The sequence below is a fragment of the Coregonus clupeaformis genome, chromosome 32 (genome assembly GCF_020615455.1).
Source record: "Coregonus clupeaformis isolate EN_2021a chromosome 32, ASM2061545v1, whole genome shotgun sequence".
NCBI lineage: Eukaryota > Metazoa > Chordata > Actinopteri > Salmoniformes > Salmonidae > Coregonus > Coregonus clupeaformis.
In genome coordinates this window covers 4,991,457-5,012,786 of record NC_059223.1, presented here as the reverse complement: position 1 = coordinate 5,012,786, position 21,330 = coordinate 4,991,457, and the positions used below count along the sequence as shown (strand labels likewise).

Here is a 21,330-nt window from a genome sequence, read left to right as displayed (position 1 = left end):
CGCATGGTCTCAAAGAATGACTGAGATGTGAAAGGTAAGTTTCTCAGATGTAGGTACTTAGCTGATAGAATTGTACTGCATTTCAATGTGGAAGCTCTTTTGTGGTATCTTAGATGAGAGTGAATGTCTATGGACATACTACAGTCCACCTTAGAGATTTTACAGTGTCTGATTGATATTGTCTGTAAGGCTGATGATGTTGTCATCAAGGGGGAAATAAAACCCTTTATGGATTTGATAGTTGTGTGTGTCCTTGTGAGGAAATAGTCTGACTTTGCAGCATTTAAAAGACAGAACAAGAAATTATGATTGCTGTAGGGTGAAGTCAGTGTTGTGTAGCAGTTCCTTGGGATGAGAAATTGAGATATACTCAAATCCCTTCCAAATGGCCTAGCAGCTTGATGAAATGTATTTCATTGGTACAGTATGCACAACAAGGATTCCTCCCTCACTGCTGTCTCTTACGTAAATAGAATAAGCCAGTTTTACAAAACGACAGTGAAATAAGTCAAGTATGTGAGTGAAAGAGGTTTTATGTGGCTAGTAAAATGAAGTGTAAGAATGTATAAACAAGACTTTCTGGTGTTCAACCTGATATAATGTAATGTAGACTGTTAGAGCATGCAGTTACAATCACAGGAATACTTGTATTATTTACATTGACCCCCCCTTTGTTTTTACACTGCTGCTTCTCGCTGTTTATTATCTATGCATAGTCACTTTACCCCTACCAGCATTTACAAATTACCTCGACAAACTTACTTTTTTCACTATTTTATTTAGTTAATATTTTCTTAACTCTATTTTCTTAAAACTGCATTGTTGGTTAAGGCCTTGTAAGTAAGCATTTCACGGTAAGGTCTACACCTGTTGTATTCGGCGCATGTGACAAATAAAAATTGATTTGATTTGATTTACAGGTTTTTTGGTCATTCTCTTACAGATTTGGTAATGACGTGCTTTAATCACTTAATAAATCATAGACTGGGACATTTTCAGCTTCCAGAAATTGTGTACAAATCCTTGCGACATGGGGCCGTGCATTATCATGCTGAAACGTGAGGTGATGGCGGCAGATGAATGGCATGACAATGGGCCTTACGGTATCTCTGTGCATTCAAATTGCCATCGATAAAATGCATTTGTGTTCCTTGTCCGTAGCTTATGCCTACCCATACCATAACCCCACCGCCACCATGGGGCACTCTGTTCACAACATTGACATCAGCTAACTGCTCGCCCACACAACGCCATACACGTGGTCTGCAGTTGTGAGGCAGGTTGGACGTACTGCCAAATTCTCTAAAATGACGTTGGAGGCGGCTTATGGTAGAGAAATTAACATTAAATTCTCTGGCAACAGCTCTGGTGGACATCCCTGCTGTCAGTATGCCAATTGCACGCGCCCTCAAAACTTGAGTCATCTGTGGCATTGTGTTGTGTGACAAAACTGCACATTTTAGAGTGGCCTTTTATTGTCCCCAGCACAAGGTTCTTGATATGCCACACTTGTCAGGTGGATAGATTATCTTGGCAAAGGAGAAATGCTCACTAACAGGGATGTAAACAAATGTGTACAGAACATTTGAAAGAAATAAGGTTTTTGTGCGTATGGAACATTTCTGGGATATTATATTTCAGCTCATGAAACATGGGACCACTTGTCGCGTTTATATTTTTGTTCAGTGCAGTGCCTTGCAAAAGTATTCATCCCCCTTGGCGTTTTTCCTATTTTGTTGCATTACAACCTGGAATTTAAATGGATTTTTATTTGGATTTCATGAAATGGACATACACAAAATTCTTGAGGGAACCCTGTTTCAGTCTTCCAGAGATTTGAGACTGGGACGGAGGTTCACCTTCCAGCAAAACTCCCAGTGGCTAGATGTGCCAAGCTTATAGAGACATACCCCAAGAGACTTGCAGCTGTAATTGCTGCAAAAGGTGGCTCTACAAAGTATTGACTTTGGGGGGGTGAATAGTTATGCACGCTCAAGTTTTCTGTTTTTTTGTCTTATTTCTTGTTTGTTTCACACAAAAAAAATGGTGCATCTTCAAAGTGGTAGGCATGTTGTGTAAATCAAATGATACAAACCCCCCAAAAATCTATTTTAATTCCAGGTTGTAAGGCAACAAGATAGGAAAAATGCCAAGGTGGGTGAATACTTTCGCAAGCCACTGTACATATGCCCTAATAATAATAACAAATTGTATGTGCTCCTATGAACTTCACGTTAGTGCTCATTGGGCTTTTTACATGGAAATGCCCATGTCGAAATGAGAGTGTGTTCAGTTGTACAAAAAGGCAAGTGATTTGACCAAATTAATATATACAGCTTTGTGGATTCTCTGCGGTACTGTACCATGTTTGAGGGTACATTTATTAATTTTCCAGATTTTATATGGACATCATGGCCATTTCATGGGGTTGGTTGACTGATGCTATGTGATTTTCTCTGTCATATGGAATTCATGCTACATCGATTAATAGAAAGCATGGCAGCCACAGAATAAACATTGTTTGATTATAACTGACTTGTATTATGTGGAATTATGTGGAAACTGTGCTTTATAACATCCCTTGGTGTTTTGAAATCAAAAAGCGTGTAAATTGTCTGTGACTCCCACTACTCAGATAGCTGTATAGAATTATTCAAAGTCACTTTTTCCACACTGAATAGAATCGGAGGAGACATGTTGTGCACTGAGTTGCCTCCCACCCCCTCTGTGAGCAACACTAACTTGAAAAACACATATATTATATATTTTTTCTATATTTATTTCTAAAAATGTATGATTTAGAAATATTTATCTAAATGAGATGTGGTTATTATCATTGTGTCCCAGGGTGACCTAATGTCAGATAGTACCAGAGTCTCTAATCCTAGAAAAGTTTGAGAAAAAGAAAGACAGCATGGTGGCTGTTTTAACTACAAGGCAAGGCAGGAGGATGCTAATGTCAACATCTCCAGCAGAAGTCCTCCCCTCTTAGCTCTACCCCCTGACCCCTGGTCCTAAAGCCAGATCCATCAGAGTTATGTGGACTTTTATTACAGCCTTAACTCCTTCAAATATGCAGATTACATCTATTCTTCACAGACACATTTAACTGAAGGGTGGAGCATCAGCTCTGTGCACATCCCGGACAGGGACAAAAGCGCTTAGCGTCAGGATTTTCAGCTGCAGATTACTGGTTCACTCATAGCCACGCTACACAATGACTAGATGTATTGTCTTGTTGCCATGGTAGAAGACTGATTTTCTTTTAGTTTTTAGTTTGTCACTATAAATAGATAAACAGCCTCCCTCTGTCTGAAGACCTGGTTCTGACTGGCATTGCTAAATCCATCTCCTTGTTGGGGAGGATTTGCTGGGATCTTTCCTGTGCCACTGCTGTGTTTTATACCCACTAACAGTATTTATTGTTACCAGGAGGTTTGAAGAAATGTAGGGTAGAAAAGTGACAAATCAATACAAATGGTACAGTTTAAAGTAGCAGACAGATATTTATTTCACTGTGCAAATTAATAGAATTAGCTAAACAGTGAGTGGCATGATGTAACACTCTTCCTTATTTCTTTTTTCTTGAAGTGCTACAATTCATTACGAGTTTCTGTATTTCTTAGGACTTAGGGCATTGCAATACTTGCAACAATCCATCATCTAAATCCAAACCTGACAGCAAGGTCAAACAGTGAAATTATGCCTCGATACTCTGATCGACTGTGCATCAAGGCCACCTGGAAAAATTTGAATTCTGTCTGGGTGCCCAAATCAAACCCAAATGTCCCACAAATGTTTGCCAGGCTCCAGTGACACAGCTCAAAGCAATGTGGATGCTGTCCCAGTGCAAAGGGAAAAAAGAAGCTGAACTCACTTCCTGTGGGATTACCATGGTTCATAAATCCCAAAGGAATCAGAGATACAGAAAACAAATGTAAATCCTGGAGGATTAACAATCTAATTTCTCTGCTTGCAAGAATAAAAAAGAGGATTTCCCTTCTGCCTTTGATATCTGTCATATTAATAATTTATTAATTTCTGCAATTGATGGGAAAAGCATAGCCCTGTGTATCAGAGCCTAGACAGCTCCAGTCAAAGCGAGCCAGGGCTACATTTCTTTTGTCTCCTTTGTGCGGTACCTGAAATGGCGGATTGTGTGTAGAGGGTGAATGCCCTGTCAGCCATGTTTTCCCCCTCCTTCCTTTCCCTGCAGAAAAAAATATCACTTTATATAAAGGGAAAGGGATAAAGCCATGGCCAAGATTCAGATACAGTAATACTGCATTAAATGTCGGATTAAACCCAGAGAATACCTAGCCTAAGGCCCTGGGGCTCCAGGAGACAGACCTGATGATAATGCTATATCACCTTCCGCCTCACAACATTGCCAAAGGTCACTGCTGTCACAGGCTGCATAGAACTGAGATTTTTTTATATATGTCAGTAATAACCATGGCCGACTCCTTTAGAGACGGGGTTAAGGGTGCATACAGATCATCGTCATTGTTGTGTTATCAATGTGTCCATTCATGCTTTGGTTTTTGTAGCACATTGTACTGTGTAATATAGTAATATATACTGTGTAACACTTTTCCTCCCTGTGTCGTATTCAAAAGCAGAGCATGCGTGTTGATTTAGGCCCAGCACATTGTGCTGATCCTGAGATGATGAGAGGCCCTCATCCACTATTGGTCTATATGTTATAGTTTAAAGACCCCCTTTTCATACCTCTGCTCTGAATTGACACAATTATCTTTTGAGGACCTTGATGGAGTTGAACATCTCTGTCAATATCTCATTTTAAATGAGCAGATTTCCTGCCGGTGCTCAATCTTCACAGGATCTTTAGAGACAGGTCACAACACACCATCGTTCATTTTCTCTCCAATTAGTCCCCACAATCATGTGCTATGAGAGGAGAGGGTGATGGGTAATTTCCTCAATGGTGACTCCCACAGGCTTGAGTTGGATATAATTGACTTTGGAATGTGACTCATTAACCTGCGTCTGTGGAATAGATGATATATGGGATTTTTATTCACAAATAGACATATCAGTCCCAGACGTAAAGGATATTGCTAATTAATGGTGGCTGGGCTGAACCGCCAAGACCCGGTAAGATTGATAACAAGCGGGATCACATTTCCTGTCTTCTATCTTCCTTCCCTTGTTTATTTCCCCTGTTGGCCACTCTGTTGTGTCTGAGAGTTATTATCCTCTTGCTTTGCTCATTTTTAATCACTTTCACTGAATCAGAAGAAGGGATAAAGCCTGTCAACTGTTGTTGCCATACTAAAGTTTCTTAAGGCGGATATGGTCAGTTTAGTCAGCAGTATACGGTTGTAGTAGGACTGGAATGGTACCATCTGTGTTTGGACTGATAGTTGGTGTGGTTGTGCATTGGGAGGAAAATATCGATACAGTAACAAATCGCAATATTATTTTTGGACGACATTGTATCGATCTGTATACACTACCGGTCTAACGTTTTAGAACACCTACTCATTCAAGGTTTTTCTTTATTTTTACTATTTTCTACATTGTAGAATAATAGTGAAGACATCAAAACTATGAAATAACATATATGGAATCATGTAGTAACCAAAGAAGTGTTAAAAAAATCCAAATATATTTTATATTTGAAATTCTTCAAATAGCCACCCTATGCCTTGATGACAGCTTTGCACACTCTTGGCATTCTCTCAACCAGCTTCACCTGGAATGCTTTTCCAATAGTCTTGAAGGAGTTCCCACATATGCTGAGCAGTTGTTGGCTGCTTTTACTTCACTCTGCGGTCCAACTCATCCCAAACCATCTCAATTAGGTTGAGGTCGGGGGATTGTGGAGGCCAGGTCATCTGATGCAGCACTCCATCACTCTCCTTCTTGGTAAAATAGCCCTTACACCTCCTGGAGGTGTGTTGGGTCATTTTCCTGTTGAAAAACAAATTATAGTCTCACCAAGCCCAAACCAGATGGGACGGCGTATCGCTGCAGAATGCTGTGTTAGCCATGCTGGTTAAGTGTGCCTTGAATTCTAAATAAATCACAGACAGTGTCACCAGCAAAGCACCCCCACACCATAACACCTCCTCCTTTATGCTTTATGGTGGGAAATAAACATGCGGTGATCATCCATTCACCCAAACCGCGTCTCACAAAGACACAGCGGTTGGAACCAGAAATCTCCTGTTTGGACTCCAGACCAAAGGACAACTTTCCACCAGTCTAATGTCCAATGTTCGTGTTTCTTAGCCCAAGCAAGTCTATTCATCTTATTGGTGTCCTTTAGTAGTGGTTTCTTTGCAGCAATTCAACCATGAAGGCCTGATTCACACAGTCTCCTCTGAACAGTTGATGTTGAGATGTGTCTGTTACTTGAACTCTGTGAAGCATTTATTTGGGCTGCAATTTCTGAGGCTGGTAACTCTAATGAACTTATCCTCTGCAGCAGAGGTAACTTTGGGTCTTCCATTCCTGTGGCGGTCCTCATGAGAGCCAGTTTCATATTAGCGCTTGTTGTTTTTTGCGACTGCACTTGAAGAAACTTTCAAAGTTCTTGACATTTTCCGTATTGACTGACCTTCATGTCTTAAAGTAATGATGGACTTTGCTTATTTGAGCTGTTCTTACCATAATATGGACTTGGTCTTTTACCAAATAGGGCTATCTTCTGTATACCCCCCCCTTGTCACAACACAACTGATTGGCTCAAACACATTAAGAAGGAAAGCAATTCCACAAATTAACTTTTAAGAAGGCACACCTGTTCATTTAAATGCATTCCAGGTGACTACCTCATGAAGCTGGTTGAGAGAATGCCAAGAGTGTGCAAAGCTGTCATCAAGGCAAAGCGTGGCTATTTAATTTGTTTAACACTTTTTTGGTTACTACATGATTCCATATGTGTTATTTCATAGTTTTGATGTCTTCACTATTATTCTACAATGTAGAAAATAGTAAGATAAAGAAAAACCCTTGAATGAGTAGGTGTTCTAAAACTTTTGACCGGTAGTGTATATAAATTATATTTGTTTTGTTACTGTAGGTAGAGTTAGCTAGTGGTTGTCTGGCTTGTTCTCCATCTTCTTTTTAAATATTGCGCCAACATGTTTTCAGCACTTTTACTGATCAAAACTTTTTTATCATGCTCTCTCTTGTCTCTCTGCAGCAGACATATAGTGAGCAATATGTTTGGAACATTAAAACGCAATAAAATCGCACTATCGAATCGCAAAACATATAGAATTGTGAGAATAGTGAGAATCGCAATACACATCATATCGGCACCTGATAATATCATATCATGAGGTCCCTGGCAATTCCCAGCCCTAATTTGTATGTTTTTTTTAATGATATAACATCCGGTAAATAGCCTACACATTTCACACCAAATTATTAATGTCATTTGGGAATGTTTTGTTTCACCCGTCAAGAGTAAAGTTTTCTTCAGAATGATGACATGAAGAATCCCATTCACGTAATGGCCACATGTACTCTTAGATATCCACCCAGTACAGCCAGAAGAGGACTGGCCACCTCTCGGAGCCTGGCTCCTCTCTAGGTTTCTTCCTAGGTTCTTGCCTTCTAGGGAGTTTTTCCTAGACACTTTGCTTCATCATCTGCATTGGTTGCTCTTTGGGGTTCTGTAAAGCACTTTCCCACTGGGCACAGACGTCAGTTCAGCTTCTAGTTTTGATTTACATTTGGTTGAGTTGTCAACTGACGTGAATTCAATGTGAAATCACCATGTCATTGGATTTAGGTAAAAAGTTGATGACTTCTTTCAAATCCAATCAGTTTTCCACATTGATTCAACATCATCACATATATTTGTTTTGGTTGACATGACATGGAAACAATGTTGATTCAACAAGTTTGTGTCCAACTGCTGATGTAAAAAGCCAACAAGGTCAGTGTATTTTATGGGTCAACTGAACTCTGATCCGGAAACTAGTGGTATGCATTCAATTTGAAATCTCTTTCTGTGAATTGACAATGTTGTCTTCATCATTGATAAGGCGAACTGTGAGGCACTGAAGTGGTCCCTGACATTCTGTGTGCTTTCCCTTTGATTTCTCTTTGCTCATCTTGTTCACTTTGCTCTCTCTCTCTCTCTCTTTTCCTTTCTGTCTCTCACTCATCACTTCGACATCTTCTGTGTTTGTTTAACAACCATGGAGACTGTTTCAGGTCTGCTGCTCTTGCCCATGAAAGAAATCAGTTCAGTGGCTATGAAATTGTGAGTTTAGTAATGTTTGTTTTTTTCCACTGCTGCAAAGGCAGATTACCAGCCAGTGGTAGCTAGATGGTTTGTGAGATTCTCTATGGATTTTACTAATACAATATACTGACACATAACCCACAGTGTAGACTGTCTTCTATATAATTATTCAACCTGGCAGATTCATTACCACTGACGAATTACTTACTTTTAGCAATGGCTAAAATGACTTATTATGCCGGCTATGACATAAAAACTATACTTTTGATATCGTGGATGGTCAGTCCTTGCATCCATAGCTCTGTCAATGAATTTGAGTGGTTACATTTTTCAAGCCCAATCCCTCAGTTCTTTCCCAAAAAAAGTGGTGGGGAGATGCTTTGTTATTGTTTCAAATGTGGATTACCTCTTTAATGCGAGATTAGCTTTTCTGTCATTATATAAAATCCAAATAGGAAAGCTGTCAATCAATTTGTTCAGCAAGGGAATACATTGCACAGAAGGTAATATTTTATTTAAAATTCAGATTACTGAAGTTCAAGTATGACAATTATTAAAATTAAAGTCTGTTCATACAGCCTGTCTGGTGAAAAGTTGCTCTCCCCAAAAAAATTATTAGGTATTTAGGTATTTTTTTTTCCCTTCTGTGCATACACTCTGGGTATGAAGCTTTTCTCCAAACATTTTTGGTCTCCATTTTCCTTCTGGACATTTCAACACAGCATTAACTAACAAAAACCCCAGACACTCTATTGCAGTGTCTCACTTGGCTCGTTCCTTCTCGTGTGTCATCCCCCACCCATAATGGTTGGGATCTGGGGCTGTTTGTCTCCTGTCCCCTATCCTTAACAATCTGAAGTATTTTATTTTCCCTTTGCCTCAAATCAATTCCAGACATCGCAGTTTCCTGGTCCCTAGATCAGGCTGGCTGGATGGACTGGGCCGTCTGAAACTCCAGCTACTCCTTCATTTCCAGGAATAGGAGAAGGCTGGGGAGTTTGGGGCTTTGGAAACCAACTGTTCCACAATTTGAGTGTAGCTGTAAAAAGACAGTATGCTGGCAATTCCTCTTTTTGTGACTAAAATACTAGCATCTCGTTGCTAGACGAAAGGGAAGAGACTGGATTTTTATGACCCTCACACATTTTAATTATGGTTAAAGTGTCTTGTGGGTGATTGAATAGCTGAAGAGATGCAGATGTCTTCAAAACAAATAATTTATTTTATATATCCAGTCATTAACATTCTTGGATACACAGCAATGTGGCATTGCAATTAGACTTGCATAATAACCGAAGACATGATTATTATGTTATGGATGTGACACAAAAAGAGAAACCCTGGTTCTTAGTAATTGGAGGCACCACCATAGCATGCATTGCCTCCTGACGTCTGCTGGTTGTTAGTAGTGGAGACCCTTTGTAAAGGTTTTGAGTACATGCCATTTGGTTTCACATTCAGTGGAAAGATTTCAGATTGGTGCTTGCAATTACAGTCTGTTTTGCTATTTCCGATTAAAATTACTTGCTTCTTTTCTTTTTTGTTTCTTTAATTGTATTCTTAGCTGTTTATGAAATTATATGTTTGAGCTGAATAGTTCTTCAGCATTTTCTTAATGATACAAACTCTTTGGTTAATGGTATTGTTGTGCAATTGCAATATCAATTCCGTTTTACTGACTGAAGTAAGTGTTCATTATCAAGATGCATAACTTCTGTTTGCATCTTACAATTTTAGTAATTTACAAAGATAGTATTTCCTCTGCTTTATTCATGTTAACTTGAAAATACATTTAATAAATTACAGAGGTTGGGGATACTGGCATGACTAAGTTGCCTTTAGGAATTCCAAAATAGGCCTATTATTAATGCTGTATGTGTTTACATTTTAGTCATTTAGCAGACGCTCTTATCCAGAGCAACTTACAGTTAGTGAGTGCATACATTTTACATACTGGCCCCCTGTGGGAAACAAACTCACAACCCTGGCGTTGCAAACGCCATGCTCTACCAACTGATCTACACGTGCACTCATGTCCTCTGTGTGAGGATGCACAATGATAAGGATTACTAGTCTATAAACAAGCTGATGTGGGTACTTGTAGTTCATAATTACTGCTTAACTTTTTGTAGTGGCTTAAGACAGATCCGATACCCCCTACTCCACCAGATACACGCACACACGCATGAACACACATAGTTAGAAGCTGACGTGAAGTGGAACAATTATGTTTGTCTCGCTGAACCTTATCCTTCCCTTCGTGGTTTGACTGCCCTTTGTTCAGGCTGTGTATGCACTGTACTGTTTCAGCTGTTCAGGCTGTGTATGCACTGTACTGTTTCAGCTGTTCAGGCTGTGTATGCACTGTACTGTTTCAGCTGTTCAGGCTGTGTATGCACTGTACTGTTTCAGCTGTTCAGGCTGTGTATGCACTGTACTGTTTCAGCTGTTCAGGCTGTGTATGCACTGTACTGTTTCAGCTATTCAGGCTGTGTATACGCTGTACTGTTTCAGCTGTTCAGGCTGTGTATGCACTGTACTGTTTCAGCTGTTCAGGCTGTGTATGCACTGTACTGTTTCAGCTGTTCAGGCTGTGTATGCAGTGTACTGTTTCAGCTGTTCAGGCTGTGTATGCACTGTACTGTTTCAGCTGTTCAGGCTGTGTATGCACTGTACTGTTTCAGCTGTTCAGGCTGTGTATGCACTGTACTGTTTCAGCTGTTCAGGCTGTGTATACGCTGTACTGTTTCAGCTGTTCAGGCTGTGTATGCACTGTACTGTTTCAGCTGTTCAGGCTGTGTATGCAGTGTACTGTTTCAGCTGTTCAGGCTGTGTGTGCACTGTACTGTTTCAGCTGTTCAGGCTGTGTATGCAGTGTACTGTTTCAGCAGTTCAGGCTGTGTATGCAGTGTACTGTTTCAGCTGTTCAGGCTGTGTATGCAGTGTACTGTTTCAGCTGTTCAGGCTGTGTATGCAGTGTACTGTTTCAGCTGTTCAGGCTGTGTATGCACTGTACTGTTTCAGCTGTTCAGGCTGTGTATGCACTGTACTGTTTCAGCTGTTCAGGCTGTGTATGCACTGTACTGTTTCAGCTGTAGCTTGTTGTCCTTCTCTTTCTCTCCCTCTTGTTTTCCTTCCAGTTTGTTGTCCTCATGAGTGACAGGTGCATCCTACCTTCACACTGCCCTGTCAAACCCCTTCCCACCCACACTCCTGTAGCCAGGTATGCAGAAGAAGCACTGTGGTTGACTTGTGCAGGGCTTCTAACCTTCAGATATTTCAAGGTAACTTAACCTGAGTGCTGAGCCTTGTTTGCCACAGTAAAATGATACTCAGTCATAAACCTTTCAACTCCAAGGGCATGCACTGCCTTCCTGAGCACACCAGAGAGAAAAGAAGCCTAGGGCTGATCTGAAATATCATCACTTTGAGTGCAGCTCCTCTGTGATACATACCTCCTCCACCATTTCCATCTCCATCCCACAGCCAGCCGTCTCGGTAACGAGACTCCTACCATCTCTTCAAGCTCAGCTGCATCCTCTCCATCCTCTCCCTCGCTCTTTTTTCGGTTGCTTTCCCTTACTCTCATAGTGCAAATTACTGGCTGCTATCCATAGAAACAGTCGTTTTCCATGGCTCTTGACATCCCTCTGAGCAATGGCATCGGCAGCAACATGAACAACAGCATGCAAAGGCTGTAGCAGCAGTAATAGTAACTTCTGAACATGCACCTTTCCTTTAGCTGTAGCCGTGACTCCACCTTGTTGATGATGGCATTAGCATATTATTCATGAATCTGGCAGCTCAGAGGATAAAAAAAGCATGTGCATCACTCACCTGTTAGAATACTAATGACCTCTTTGGCTCTGAAGTGCAGAAAGCCAGACGGGGTTATTTTGTTTGTGATACACCTACACCGATTAGTCTCTGTAATTGAATGGCAATTAAGAGTCAGGTTACGTCCTGGGAGCACAATCGTTGGTTTCTTTTCTATATTTTGTCGCTTTTAAAAGCCACAGGAAGCAGCCCACAGTAACCAGAAACCAAAGACCACTTTTCCTCCTTGCAGTGTGGCTTCAAAGCCTCTTTGTATTGAGTAGAAAATAGTTTTTTTTTCAGTTGTTTATCCTCTCTTATTTCTTCTTTTAAAGAGTCAAGTCTGTCAAGGCAATGCATGCTATGATATCGTTGTAGATATACTAGCAAGTCTTTGTTGTGAGGCATTGATTTACAGAAGCCATATCTCTGAACAATGTTGATAACCTTGTGGTCGCTCAGGGCCCCCGGCCGCCAGGGACTCAGTCGGGTTCTCAACTCACTGTTGAGAGTTAGAATAGTAGAATACAAAAGGTGCAATTTCAAAATTTGGTTGTGGTTCAGCAGTTTTTCTCTTGTTATGTCAGTCACTGACAGTCACTCATTTAGCATGTCAGTTAACAATTTTTAGCTTGGTAAATTAGTCTAGCCAGCTAACTAAACTTGTAGTTATCATGTCCGAATAGCGACCGGGCACGCAGGGCAGGTGCCCAGGGGCCCTGACCACCAAGGGACCCCGATTGACTTTGTTAGTCACTCTCACTCAGATATCATTCACATGAAAAGATTTCTCCACTCCCCGTGGCAAAATGTGTAGAATTGCAGAAAGCTTGCTTTAAAACAGCAACATTTTCTCTACTCCCCAAAGTAAAATGTGTAGAATTCCAGGAAATTAACTTTAAAACTCAAAAGATGTCTCTCTCTAAAATGTTTTACCCGCGAGGTGGGGGGGAAGAGAGAATGAGAGAATAGCAGAGAACCTCCTGATCTCAGAGTCCTCTATGGTAGTAGTGTGGGAACAATTACCTGTCAGAGTGAGAAGCAGCATGGTGGAGCTCTGAGGACTACACAAGACTACAGTCCTGATCACTTGGCCCTGATCTGCTTCTTTCATTACTGTAAGAATGAGGTGGTGACGGTGGTGTTATTCCTCTATTATTATCCAAACAAAGATTTATATGTGTGCAAGAGGTAGGATTGTGTAAAAGCCTGTTTCCTAAGAATAGAACCACCCCTCAGGTGGAGACAGGGGTCATGCTCCAAAATACAGCATTGTTAAAGGGAAACACTCGGTGCCTATGGTGTAATATACAGACTGCAGTGCACCTGGTTTTTCCATGAAAGTGGCGTATTACAGAGCATGTGGAGGGCTTAGAGGGGTGGTTTATTTTCATTATGATATGGTCTGTCTAGCAATCTGCCGTGATAATATGGCCACTTTGTGTTGAGTGCAAACATGATCTTATCCGTATAACCTGTATAGTACCATGCTTGTATCTGTAAAGGAGGCGTAGCCTACTGTTTAGAGGTACAATCTTATTCACGGTATCTTAAGATTTCTTGGAACTTGAATGATAATACATTTAGCTATATATTTAATGATCTTTGTTATTGTTGTAATTTAATGATTTTATTCCAGGTAGATTAGGTAATTATACTGAGAAATCATTCAATATCACATTCAAGCAGTGCAAAGGTATGTCACACATGCCAGTCTTAGAGTAGAAATACCTTCCACTCTTTTACCTCCCCTCAAGCTGCACTGTAAACCAAGCACTAAACCCTCATCCACTGCTCCAGTAAGTGCTTCAAAGCTGGTCACAAAATGGGAAGGCCAGGATGCAGGCAGCACATGGAGAATTAATTCCAAAGCTGCTGCATCCCTCTCAGCAACCCCATTTGTAACGCTAGACTGTAGTCTCTACCTCTCTCTCTCTTTCTCTCCCTCGCTCTCTCTTCTTTCTCTCCTCCCTCTCTCTCTCTCTCTCTCTCTCTCTCTCTCTCTCTCTCTCTCTCTCTCTCTCTCTCTCTCTCTCTCTCTCTCTCTCTCTCTCTCTCTCTCTCTCTCTCTCTCTCTCTCTCTCTCTCTCTCTCTCTCTCTATTTCCCATGCCCACACAGCATTGTATAACGACAACACCCAATAAATAAACTGTTTGCACGCACTATTCACAGAATCAGTACATGTGCACACACACACCATACTGTCATAAACACTTGTGAAAACAGGCGGTGGAGCCTCCAGGGTTCTGGAAGACAGGGGTATATATCACATCTACTCAGACATGAATCACCTTTATTGCTTTAGACCAATTCCATCTAGACCTATGTGTGACTGGACTTACAGAATTAAACTGGCACTAGAGAATAAGAGAGAGAGAGAGAGAGAGAGAGAGAGAGAGAGAGAGAGAGAGAGAGAGAGAGAGAGAGAGAGAGAGAGAGAGAGAGAGAGAGAGAGAGAGAGAGAGAGAGAGAGAGAGAGAGAGAGAGAGAGAGAGAGAGAGAGAGAGAGAGAGAGAGAGAGAGAGAGAGAGAGAGAGAGAGAAATAGATTTCTGTGGTACAGGAAAGAGAGAGGCCCCTTGCTCAATTCCTAAAAGCTTCTCTTTGCTTTTCTTGTAAATTTTTAATGGTAGGTAAGCTGAACCCATCTGCACAGTGAGGTTCAGGTTTGAGCACAGTTCCATACTCTGTCTGCTCCGTCTGCTGTTAAAATTCATATTTTTGCTTCCGATTCAGAAATTATATCTACGATAACCATTGGGGAGCGATTGCGCTTCCTACTTTTAAAAAAATTTCACAAGAAAGAACACATCTCCCAGCTATAAAAACCAAAACCCAACCCCCACATGCACCTTCAGAGGCTGAAGAAATGCTTTACTTATTTAGGACATCATTTGACAGGATCCCAATCCTATCCCTTTCTACTTTGTGAAAATCATTAAAAATGAGATTCTTATCATAATCCTAATAAGGCCCTGCATTGAAAGAACTTGTATGCACTGCTTAATGATATTTCCTTTGAGGACTATGATTACTGGTTAGAGTTCAATGAAGTAAGAGTCCCACTGAACTGATTTTTGGGGTTCCCCTCAATCAAATGGTGTGGGATCTTATGCCTTTTAGAGTCTATTGATGTGTTGGTACTCAATATTAAACATCAGCATGGAACTAACTCACTTCTTCCATTTTCCCCTGTGTTCAATTTAAAATACAGTGGGGAAAAAAAGTATTTAGTCAGCCACCAATTGTGCAAGTTCTCCCACTTAAAAAGATGAGAGAGGCCTGTAATTTTCATCATAGGTACAAGTCAACTATGACAGACAAATTGAGAATTTGTTTTCCAGAAAATCACATTGTAGGATTTTTTATGAATTTATTTGCAAAATATGGTGGAAAATAAGTATTTGGTCACCTACAAACAAGCATGATTTCTGGCTCTCACAGACCTGTAACTTCTTCTTTAAGAGGCTCCTCTGTCCTCCACTCGTTACCTGCATTAATGGCACCTGTTTGAACTTGTTATCAGTATAAAAGACACCTGTCCACAACCTCAAACAGTCACACTCCAAACTCCACTATGGCCAAGACTAAAGAGCTGTCAAAGGACACCAGAAACAAAATTGTAGACCTGCACCAGGCTGGGAAGACTGAATCTGCAATAGGTAAGCAGCTTGGTTTGAAGAAATCAACTGTGGGAGCAATTATTAGGAAATGGAAGACATACAAGACCACTGATAATCTCCCTCGATCTGGGGCTCCACGCAAGATCTCACCCCGTGGGGTCAAAATGATCACAAGAACGGTGAGCAAAAATCCCAGAACCACACGGGGGGGACCTAGTGAATGACCTGCAGAGAGCTGGGACCAAAGTAACAAAGCCTACCATCAGTAACACACTACGCCGCCAGGGACTCAAATCCTGCAGTGCAAGACGTGTCCCCCTGCTTAAGCCAGTACATGTCCAGGCCCGTCTGAAGTTTGCTAGAGTGCATTTGGATGATCCAGAAGAGGATTGGGAGAATGTCATATGGTCAGATGAAACCAAAATATAACTTTTTGGTAAAAACTCAACTCGTCGTGTTTGGAGGACAAAGAATGCTGAGTTGCATCCAAAGAACGCCATACCTACTGTGAAGCATGGGGGTGGAAACATCATGCTTTGGGGCTGTTTTTCTGCAAAGGGACCAGGACGACTGATCCGTGTAAAGGAAAGAATGAATGGGGCCATGTATCGTGAGATTTTGAGTGAAAACCTCCTTCCATCAGCAAGGGCATTGAAGATGAAACGTGGCTGGGTCTTTCAGCATGACAATGATCCCAAACACACCGCCCGGCAACGAAGGAGTGGCTTCGTAAGAAGCATTTCAAGGTCCTGGAGTGGCCTAGCCAGTCTCCAGATCTCAACCCCATAGAATATCTTTGGAGGGAGTTGAAAGTCCGTGTTGCCCAGCGACAGCCCCAAAACATCACTGCTCTAGAGGAGATCTGCATGGAGGAATGGGCCAAAATACCAGCAACAGTGTGTGAAAACCTTGTGAAGACTTACAGAAAACGTTTGACCTGTGTCATTGCCAACAAAGGGTATATAACAAAGTATTGAGAAACTTTTGTTATTGACCAAATACTTATTTTCCACCATAATTGTAGATGAAGGGGAGGTGACAGGTTAAAGAAGGATTTATAAGCCTTGAGACAATAGAGACATGGATTGTGTATGTGTACCATTCAGAGTGTGAATAGGCAAGACAAAATGTAGGTGCCAGGCGCACCGGTTTGTGTCAAAAACTGGAACGCTGCTGGGTTTTTCACGCTCAACAGTTTCCCGTTTGTATCAAGAATGGTCCACCACCCAAAGGACATCCAGCCAACTTGACACAGCTGTGAGAAGCATTGAAGTCAACATGCCTGTGGAACGCTTTCGACACCTTGTAGAATTGAGGCTGTTCTGAGGGCCTAAGGGGGTGGGGTGGCAACTCAATATTAGGAAGGTATTCCTGATGTTTGGTATATTCAGTGTATTTTTCCATATTCACAAATGCTCCGATGTCTCTCTCACCATTCTACAGTGGTGCTGCATGGAAACATTTAGCTGTCTAGCCATCCAGTGGAATACTTAAAACATGACTCACAATCACTGTATTACTGTAACAGATGAGACATTTTACATTACTGGTGAATCACTTACAATCCATGAGTGACTTTGGACCAGACTACTTATTCAGCAAATCCGTTTTAGCCAAGACGGAAGCAAATAGAGATTGATCTTGAGGTGAATCATGTATTAGAACCCTCTTGATTTGTCTTGGACTGGGGAGCCATTTTAAATAAAAGGTATGCAAAGTTATAGGACTGCAATTTTTTCCATTTCAGTCATTTAGCAGACGCTCTTGTCCAGAGCAACTTACAGGAGCAATTATGGTTAAGTGCCTTGTTCAAATGCACATCAGCAGATTCTTTACTTAGTCGGCTCGGGGATTCGAACCAGCAGCCTTTCGGTCACCGGCCCAATGCTTGGCTACCTGCCGCCCCCATGTACCACATCGATATTGTTGCAACATGTTGTGGGTGGAAGCTCACTGTTTCAAGTACCTTTTTAAAGGACATACCAAGATAAATACTTCAAAAATACATTAAAAACATGGAGTGAGTTTCATTTCACCCAAGGTAGACCTACGAAAGGTGTGTGAGTCAAGCTTAAATCCTTTGGAATGAAATGGAAGAACCAGCATTGAGTACATGCTAGTCACATTTCACCATCAAACAAGTAGGAGACTTGTGCCTCAGACTTCTGAATCTGCTGTTTGAATCTCAACTAATTTCCTTTGATTTGACACAGATTGAAAATAACTGCTTCTGCATCGGAATTTCTGACATGATCGCATAGAGCAGCATTAGCTGTCCTTTTTTAAATGTACCTCTGCAGAGTAGGCCTATAGGATCTGGATTTACTGGAAAGGAATGAATGCCTGTGATTCCCGAGGCATTTAAATGGGAAACACTCCCCTTGAGATGATGGGGCTTCGGAGGCAATAAAACCACTCCTACACACACAGTTGGCTGACATTTTGGTGGCCAGTCAATAACGAAAGAAAACATAAAATGTCTTCTTTTTCCAGAGTAGCTGCCAATTTACAGCCGAGACACTGGAAAGCATGAAGCGTTATCAGGCGTTCATTATGGGGGCTGACAGTGGAGAGGTCCAACTGAGTTAGGGTGCCCATTTCCCTACTTCACTGGTGGATGCGCTTTATTTTGACTTTATTTATGTGCTCTGCCACACAAGCTGGAGATTTGTTCAATTTTTTCTCTTCTCTCCCTCCCTCTCTTCCCTGCTGGACCGTGTGTTTAACCGGTTCCAGTGAGAGGCAGCTTTAAGCAGTGTGTTAAAGCATTATTGTTGTGGTTGGGTTCCCAGCTAGCATCGTTGCTGAAGTGCTGAGGCTGAAGGTTCTTAGCGACTCACTGGATGGGAAAATCCCCCGCAGGTCCATTTGGTCCTCTGTCCATCCATGAGCAGCCAAGTAGGAAATGATGAAAGCCAATCATGGGACTGACACGAACACCGCATCTGGTTAATTGTCGGATGTGTAACATAACCTATTGGCATGTGATAAAGCATGCTTTGTTTGCAGTTATGACTGAGGAAATCGACTATTAGACTATTCTCTTTTTAGCTCCATTGGCGCCTTGTTGACCATCAGTGCATGGTCAGTGAATGAAAATGAAGTGATGTATTTCATACCAAATTTGAATTTTGAAGGAAACAATTTTACTTTTGCTCTACTCACCTAATGTAATACAACAAGGGAGAAAACATAGGCAACATTTCAATTTGAGAACACCAGTGGCTTGATGTCTAATTAAATAAGAGCAAATGAGTTTACAACCTCTGTCACTTAATTAGAGCAAGATGGCACAAAATGAATTAATATGTCGAGATTTAGAGAGGAGTCAATTAAAACTTTGGTTGGAGTGTGGGCCGACGATAACTACTCTTGTACAGAACTGTTCTGTCCCCTGTGACTTACTCAGTGTATTTTCATTTCATTTCAGGGCCTACATTGGGAGGAGAAGAAGGAGGAAGAGAGAGAAGAAGAAGTGGTTGTGATGAGTAACTGCATAAAGCAAAACCAAAGGATCCGGTGAGGTTTAGGGTCCAAGTCCCCAGGCTAGTGAGTGTGAAGTGAAGCCACCGTCCAGGAAGGACCTCAGAGGAAGGTTTTCCCAGGATTATCTCTGGATTGTGCCTCTCAGAGGACACAGGCACACGTGCAGGAAGGCCCAGAGGAAGGCGGAATAGCGTTGGTCGGCAGGCAGCAGGCAGCAGGATGTGGGAGGGACTGGGACTGCAGGTGTTCCTGATGTGCCTGGGCACCGTGCTGTGCAGCGCTGTGGCTGCCTCGGCACCCCTGGAGCACAGCCACCACCGCCGCCTCTCCCTACACAGGCACCGGGAGAGGACAGGCAAGGAGGGACAGGTCCTACACCGCTCCAAAAGAGGCTGGGTCTGGAACCAGTTCTTTGTCATTGAGGAGTACACAGGGCCAGACCCAGTGTTAGTGGGCAGGGTAAGGTCACGGTTTGAAATTCTTCATCATCACCTTCCTACCTTTCTTCTCTTTTCTCTCCCATTCTTTCCCCCTCTCTATCTGTTGACCGCTGAATTAATGTCACAAGGGGTTTTCATTACCAGCGGAGACCTTGCAAAATCCTCAATTTGTTACACAAAAGCAATCAATGGCCCACTTGATTAAAGGTTATAAATTGGATTTCCTTTTTAATATCAAAGCATCCCCCAAAGACACTGACATCTGGGAAACGGAAATGATGATTACAAATGGGGACATACATTTGCCTCTAATTCCGGCATTGACAGAGATGGTACCTTGTTATTATTGGATTGGAATATCAATCATGACATCAATCAACAACAAAAACAACAGGCATGCAGGACAGGCTTCTACGAACAATATTTCATAGAATATAATGAAAAGTTGGTAGATATTGCAAAATTAAAATACCATTCATATATTAGTTTGTGGGAATATAGTTCTGCGTGTTTTGAATTGCAGAAATGAACCAATCAACTAAATGACTAACTACCTGATAATGTGACAGACCACTAATTGTATTGTTGCAGTGTTGCACCTAATGTTGATCATCAGAGTAAATATAGATTGATTCTCTGTGTTGAAACATATTGGTTTCAAGGCAGTTTTCTGTAAGCTATGCATTTAAATGTAATCACATGTACATGATTGGTTGGGCTGAAAGTGCTTCTCATTATCCATGTTCCTCCTAGTGATCACACTACATGTTGGAACGTAGTATTTTTTAAATGGTTTTTAACATATTTTTCCAAAGTAATTTTGCTGACATTTTCTCCTGTCCATTTGTTTCCAGCTCCACTCAGACGTTGACGCTGGAGATGGCAATTGCAAGTACATTCTCTCAGGGGAGGGTGCAGGCACCATTTTCGTCATTGATGACAAGACAGGCAACATCCATGCCACCAAGACCCTGGACAGGGAAGAGCAGGCCCAATACACCCTCACAGCCCAGGCTGTGGACAGGGACACCAACAAGCCTCTGGAGCCTCCGTCTGAGTTCATAGTCAAGGTCCAGGACATCAATGACAACCCACCTGAGTTCCTACATGGACCATACTACGCCAGGGTGCCTGAAATGTCCAATGTCGGTGAGTCTGGCTGGGGAATGGACCGTGAAGGATTCCCTACCCTCTGTCTAATTCACCCTTCCTCAGACTGTTTGCCAGTGAACAGCTTGTTTCCCATGCATTATTCAAAATTACTGAAATCTGACCGGGGTAGGCAAAGTTGGAAGTGTTGCTGTTGTTGTTGTGGCTTTGCGATTTCCCTCTTCCTTGTGAGTGTTGTTTGTGTGTGTGTGTGTGTACAACATTTTTGACATGCGTTTTTCTGGATTTTTTTGTTGTTATTCTGTCTCTCACTGTTCAAATAAACCTACCATTAAAATTATAGACCGATCATTTCTTTGTCAGTGGGCAAACGTACAAAATCAGTAGGGGATCAGATACTTTTTTCCCTCATTGTACTGGTGAAACAGCTAGGCTTTGTGTGAATCCCAAAACCATGAGCACTTAAGGACATTATAACCATGGGAGGGATGCTGACTGCACCACCTTTTCGATTAAGAATAAGTGATTTCTAGAATGGTAAACACTTCCAGCATCAGGAGTTATATAGCAGGAATTTCATTTTAGAACCATAGGATTGGCTCAAGCTAAATGCCATAATGATTTGCT

At 41.6% G+C, this 21,330-nt stretch overlaps 1 protein-coding gene across 1 annotated transcript in view; it reads left to right on the top strand.

Moving 5' to 3' along the window:
- The window catches only part of LOC121548330 (cadherin-11), a 74,914-nt gene that overhangs the window by 33,340 nt on the left and 20,244 nt on the right, over window positions 1-21,330 (top strand). Inside the window, exons 2-3 of the mRNA XM_041859765.2 lie at window positions 19,098-19,612; window positions 20,448-20,742. Of these exons, the coding sequence (XP_041715699.2) occupies window positions 19,373-19,612; window positions 20,448-20,742 (535 nt within the window). The 5' untranslated portion in view covers window positions 19,098-19,372. The remainder of the gene's footprint in view (window positions 1-19,097; window positions 19,613-20,447; window positions 20,743-21,330) is intronic.